The sequence below is a fragment of the Dermacentor silvarum genome, chromosome 1 (assembly GCF_013339745.2).
Source record: "Dermacentor silvarum isolate Dsil-2018 chromosome 1, BIME_Dsil_1.4, whole genome shotgun sequence".
Classification (NCBI taxonomy): Eukaryota; Metazoa; Arthropoda; class Arachnida; order Ixodida; family Ixodidae; genus Dermacentor; species Dermacentor silvarum.
This window is the reverse complement of record NC_051154.1, coordinates 134,923,894-134,930,671: the sequence shown is the minus strand read 5'-3', so window position 1 is coordinate 134,930,671 and position 6,778 is coordinate 134,923,894. Positions and strand designations below refer to the sequence as shown.

Here is a 6,778-nt window from a genome sequence, read left to right as displayed (position 1 = left end):
TGCAATGTTCCTTTGTACTGCATGCAGGATATAAATTAAGTGCACAGATAGGTCATCAAGGGCAATGGAAGCGGTTCCCAGAGAGGCAACAGAAGTCAAACTGAACTACAATTCAGGGATGGTCACGCCCCAGCCTGCTGCATCATGCTTCTATACATACCTGCATCCAAAAATCTCATTTTGACATTAGGAGTCCATGTCGAACACCACAAAAACTTGCCAACATCACGCAGTATTTTAAACCCATCTCGTGCTGAACAGATGCTATGTTGCAAATTGATGCAGTATAAAGCCAGCCACCTGCATAGCCACTAATAAAGCTTAAAAAAGGCGCTGCAACAATTTTAGCACATGGTAAGAAAACATTTGTGAGCTATGGAAAATGCTACCATGAACTTGCAAGCCAAATATAATTTCCTGCATGCAGCAGGTAGCCCACAATATTACATAAAAGACCGTTCTCTCACACCTGCAGCTTTTTAGTCTCCCTCTATTATGTAGCATCTATGACCCTGTGCAACAGCATCTAGACACCAGCCATTAGGTTATTTTTCATAATCGTGAATTACTCTCAAAGACTCACACATTATTATTATTATGCATGCATACATAATCACAAACATGCACATCCCTCCAATCTTCTAGCAAAGGGAGATGTGGTGGTAACACGCCTCACACATCCTAGCACCACTGTTTTCTCGTTCTACAGGGTGTCCCAGCTATCACGCAGCATGATTTAAAAAAAGAGGAACGGCGCTACGCGAAGCAAACCTAGTGCAGTGGAGTAGCCGCCAGTAATTTTTTCGTTACTGAGATTTAATTATCTAATTGGAATTAATTGTCTAACTCGAGAAGTACTGTCCTAATTGTCAAAGTGTCAATGATAAAATTGTAGAGCAACATGAAAAACTCCTGGCTGAAGCTTAATTCATCGTGGCAGATTAGGTTTATGCCACATAGCTGAAACCTATACAGCTTTCTGTTGCTCAGTACGTGCTACATAAAAGTGTTTTTCCGAGTGTGAAAGAAGCCCGCGAATACACGCAAAGTGCCTCGAGACTAGTCGCTCGAGGTTTGCTTCGCCCCCCCGTAATGCCATTAATCTTTTTTTAAATCGTGCTGCGTGATAGCTGGGACACCCTGTATATCACCTTTGTAGTAGGGCACCTCTACCTAGTACAGGCAAAGGAATTGTTATTTGTTACAGTAGCCCTACTTTGGGTTCACATAGGACTACCTTCATGACCCATGGTTCCAATTTTGTTGTATACATAAGAGCAGTTCTAGCGTCAAGTCTCACAGGCCAGCAAATATTAAACTTTTTCTTTTCAAATTAAAAGGGTCATCCAGTCGAGAATGTTAGTTCTGAGCATTTTTAAAAACGCACGAGCATCTAAAAAAAGAAACACTAATATTATCAAAGTGGTGTAAAAGTTGTTTTTCCAGATATGAACCGTCCGTTCTTGAAAACTTTAACACAGTGCTAAATTTTGTATGCTGGTATCATGCTAATCTGCTGCCAGTGAATCAAGCCCACCTGTCACCTACCTCTGCCTGAATCACAGCATCATTGACAAAATGTTGCCCTGCTATTTAGGAAACTCAAAAGATAGTGCTAGTTTTCCAAGAACAAGTTTGCACTAGTGCAAATTTGGTTTAAGTGCAGTGCCGCAGGAGCAATTTTCCCTGTGTGGTGCGAAGTGGCTGCCCCCCCCCACCTCTGGTAGAATCTCTCACCGAATGCAAAGTTTGTGCGGTAATCAAGCTTTTGCAAGCCAAGAAACTGACGTCAACAGATATTCTTTGGCAGCTGTACAAAATGTATGGGCCAGGCATTGTGAATTATGGTATGGTAATGCGATGGGCAGGAAGTTCACAGCTGTCCTATGCTATGTCCAGGATGAAGTCCATACTTGCCAGTCATGACTCGTCACAGCAGAACTGACAGAAAGTGGGTAGCATGCAATCAGGAAAAAATACCGTATAGACTCGTGTAAGGGCCTCAACTGTGTAAGAGCCGCACCCCCAACTTGGCAGCCCAAAATTCTGAGAAAAAAGAAAATAATTCTAACGGAGAAGCAATCTGGTTCGATGCCCCGATGCCGTGCGCGCGCATCGGTGAATTTTCGCGCGCTGCGTACTTCCGCGTGCCGTTACTAGATGGGGAGAGCCAATTAGTAGTGGCATCTAGTATCTAGAGCCATCTAGTAACGGCCCTTACAGGGGACTGAACCAAAAGGTTTGGTCCCATGTAAGGGCCGCACCTTGTCAGAGTTGTGAAAAAAAAAAAAGTACGGTCCTTACAAGAGTCTATACGGTAAAACTGATGCTTTAGAATTTCAGAACTTTCTTCTTATATGAAACACTCCCCACTGCCCAGAATTGTCATTTCTGGCAGGGCAATGTTTTGTCAGTGATGCTCTGGCTCAGGCAGTGGTGACAACCGCTTTAGACATGGGCAGCAGATTAGCATGAAACCGACATACAAAGCGTAGTGGTGTGCTATGACAAATTCTTAAAGGATGGTTCACACATGCAAAAAAAAAAAAGATCAGCCTATGCATCACAATAAAACAATATAAAAAAGCATTTTCTGTTGTTCAGGCCATATTTAAATATTAATTGGAGCTCACACTCCGGAGGCCCCTCAAAATAAACAAAACTAAGGTGGCTTGTTGCCATACTACTCCCACAACCAGTGGGCCTCCCAAAACAAGTTGCTTTCAGCACCAAAACCTCTCATCAGCTTTATGCAATATACGGAATTTCATCAAACTTAAAAAATTCATAGACAATTCATGTTTGTTACACCATATTGTGATGACAGTACATGTGAAACTGACAAAGAAACAAAAATTTATAGCTCAAATAGGAGGTTCAGATTGTTTAGCACGATCAGAACCTCCTATTTGTGACGAAAGTTTTAAGAAACCAGTCCACTTATGCAAAAACAAATACTTATCTCACAAGAAAAATTTCTCTTTAGTTATTATTGGGCTTTCACAAGGGATATCCATTTCCGCAAGCAGGCTTCTCCACAGAGCATAATGCTTTTTATAAAATGGCATCTTAACTTTAAGGAAAGGTGGCAAGGTGCCATCATATCCAAACTGTTAAGTAGTTAAGCTTGCTTGCAGTAAATGTTCCCAATTGTACTGCATCTTTTAAACACAGCATGCACTTTAACAAAACATGCAAATATGTACTCTAATCATGAAATTGTATACTTTATTTGACTTGAAGAAACTACGGGCATGGCCAGATATAAAGTACAAACATGAGCAGCTACAATGAGGCTCTGCACGTATACATGGTGCACGAGTAATGGGTTCCCAAAGACAAGATGACACACCCAGATGCTGGCAGTATAAAAAACAGTGAAATGTGCATAAAAAGTATTGTATAAAACATTTAAAATGTGCACAAGCATCTGATATAAAGAGCATGAAAAAAATGAAAGGCAATAAAAGTAGGTCAATGAAATGCACAATACGTGCTCATGATGCACGACATTGATAACGGATGCCTTGTTCACAGTATAAGAAGGTAAAAAATGCCACTCGCTCATGTCACTGCATTGTGTTGATTAAAAGCAGCAGTGTGCAATACTCATGTCTGCCTCACTGCTGCAGCTTGTTAGTTACACGAGCAACAAGACCATTAATGTCAGTCTCCTTCACAATTTTAACAAATGTGCCACGCCGGATACTTAGTACTTTAAACCAATCAGGAAGCACTTTTGAAGCAAGAGTGATGAGAGACTCAACTTCAGCCACTGCCTGAATTGATGAAAAGCTTTCTCTGATCTTCTGCACAAGGTCGTCCTTCAATATAGCTGCCTTCTGCTCAGCAAGAAAGTGGGACCGTGTGATTCTGATGAACTCTGGAAGCTTGGCCAGTTCTGCCCGCTCTTTTTCATCCTCTGGTCGAAGCGTCATTTCTTTGACAAGTTTGAATGACTCGCGTTCACGTATGCGGGCAAGGAGATCTTCAGATATCCCTTTCAAGCAAGTGCTGGCCACGTTGTTACTATGTGAAGGCGGTGTATTAGCAGCTGCCCGCTGGTCTGCACTCAAGTTCAACAGTGCTTTTTCGATGCGCTCGCCAAGCCTTCCCTTGACTTTGTCCAGCACATCCTGCGCTGACGTGCAGGTTTTCTTCAGTGGAGACTCGGGCAGTGGTGTTGGACATATGGCGGGTATGCTGTCCAAAGGAAACTTTGGATGCCAGCGGGTTAAAGCATCCGCGGCAATCTTCACAGGTGGGTCCAAACTCAGAAGGAACTTCTCATGGTGCTCTTTCACAAGAGAAAGTAGAAGAGCATGAAACTGTTTTCTTCGGTGCAGAAGGTGGGCTGCAGTGAGCACCTTTGAGCCCTCCGTGGGCAAACGTGGTGTTACTACAAGATGGTAGCCGCTGTCAGCGAGGCCACGCTGTTGCAACTTCTCTTGACTTAAAATGTATGCACCTGGGAAGATTGCTGTGATCTGACCGAGTTTGGCCTTGCTAAAGGTTTTCTTTGACATCTCCTCAACAGAACGTTTAAGTTTGTCGAACGTGCAAACTTCCTTTCTGTTGAACAACATACTAACGATCGTGTCACAGCACCGGAATATTTCGGCCAGTTCTTTGTAACTGTATGGAAGGGTCAGGCTCGGTACGAGTCGCTCTGTAAGGTGGTGAAAGCGCTCATAGGCTGGGCCTTGCACGGCTTGGTCTTGGGTTTTCTTCGCTGCCTGCACTTTTTGAAGAGCGGTCTGTGCGTCGTCGATAGCCTTCAGCCTATCCTGCAGCTCTTGCAGCTTGCCGGACGCCATAAGCCTTTTCATGACGGCACTCTTCTGTTTCTCATCCGTGTCAGATGCATGCTTCAACAGAGTGTCAGGCTTCTTCTCCGTTTCTTCAAGCACTGAGAATGCTAGTCTAGCGCTGGTTTTCTTGAAGTCCGGCATGTCGGCCCCGCCAACATCCTCATGAAGAAGCAGGCGCTTGCGAACCGAAGTAGGAGGTCGCCGAATTGGCAAGCAGTTACCTTGTTTCGATGTGACCGGAGTCTTCTCCGCAGCGTCAGTACGTCTTCTTTTGTGAGGCAAGCTGGCACACGGCTCTGAATTGAAACCGATCAGATCCTGAGCGACCGTCTTTGGCGTTCGCAAAATGTCGACACTGCTTCCGAGTTCGGTCCGTTTGCTCTTCAACGCAGAACCTTGTTTCTTTGCGCTGTAATAGCGCGTGAGAGCAGTCTGCTTCATCAAAGACATGCTGCGCTTCTAATGCACGTTCCCGCCAAAATAGAGAGTCGCAACACCTTGTCTGTCTTTTTTCGCGCGGACTTTGCTACATCAACGCGCGAAAACCACAGCGCAAGACATAAAAAACAAAACACAAAACAAAATGGCGGCTGCCTTTACATTGTTGCCAGCACAAGTATGACATACGCCTGAGATATTTAGGTAAATATTTGACTTGTTAATATATTAAATAACTGAAACAATTTTTACATAGCCTAACGTAATTTATTAGTATGTTATACTTAGAAAACAATGTAGTTTGTTTGCGTAAATCAAACGAATGAAATCACTGAGCACTCATGAAGAAAGAAGCACTAGCGACAGGGGTGCAAGTTCTGCTTCCCAATGTTTTTTCCCCCATGTTTTTTTTTTTTTTTTAGTTTTTTTTTTAACGTTCACGTGTAATTTTGACTTTCTTAAATCTGTGATTTATCCACTACGCTCTAGACCACTCTAGACGCTCTAGACACAGCTCTAGCCTTGCCCCTGTTCTAGCAGTTCAAGCCGCCGTACAAGTGAATAAGCTGCTTGTGTCATAGCAACGCCACAGAAGTCTTTGTAGGTAAAGTCTTTATAGGAGGCGTTGGTCATAGTTGTGTGTTGTGCGCGTTCCTTTGCTAAAAGTAGGGTGCTGTCCATGCTTTTGCTGGTCCTTGACCCAATGTCGGAATCAACGGTGTTTGCGATAGCTTACGCGCCGTCATACCCAGTGATGGGGTTAGTGATGCCGACATTCTGTTACCGTGCGGGCTGAGTGGTCAAAGTGTAATTGCTCTGCACATTTCTGACTTCCCACTTGCGATGCCACTGACCAATAGAGAGTTTTAGTATGACTGTGTGGAGTGCAGTCGTGTGCCATTTAGAGGATAGTTGTTGTGGCCTCAAATATTTATTGTAACGCAGGTAATGGCAAAAGAATGCGCTGTCTCGATTCGTCTTCCTTACCCGTGTACAGCGTTGCAATTTTGTTATAATAATATCGCGCAAACGTCGACCGCACGGCGTGACAGTATCCGCGGGCGCGCAAGACTATTTCGAGTTCGGATTCTGCTGCGCTTCAGGAGGGCCTCTCGCCGTTACAAGGCCGCTGACACTCTGTGCGGTCGACGTTTGCGCGATATTTAAAAATTTCAAGGGCTACAGTTGCGCTACAGTTGTGGTTGCGCCAGTGCCCTTCTCCTTTTGTTCCCTTCTAAAATGCATGGGCCTCGTCACTTTTAGAGCCATAAGTCATTGCGGCGGACACTGAGAGAACAGTGCATTGTTTTTCATGTACTGCACTGCTGCCACAAAGAGTTCCCCAATTTGCGCTTAGACTATATATGCAGCAAGTATACACAGGCGTTTTTGACAGTGATATCGAAATTATATTGCCCTCTGCTGATCTTACTTTGCTATTGATCCTTCTGCACAACTATGTATTATTTCTAATGTATGTAATAAACTTGAATTGAATTAATGTAGTATTGTTGAAGGAAACTCAATCT

The 6,778-nt window shown here is 43.8% G+C and overlaps 1 protein-coding gene across 1 annotated transcript; it reads right to left on the bottom strand.

Annotated features, from left to right (window-relative positions):
* Positions 1-3,211: 3,211 nt before the first annotated feature.
* Positions 3,212-5,380, bottom strand: LOC119436072 (DNA replication factor Cdt1). Its single transcript, XM_037702816.2, has one exon. It carries the CDS (start codon positions 5,259-5,261, stop codon positions 3,621-3,623), a length of 1,641 nt encoding a protein of 546 aa, XP_037558744.1. The 5' UTR covers positions 5,262-5,380; the 3' UTR covers positions 3,212-3,620.
* Positions 5,381-6,778: the final 1,398 nt, after the last annotated feature.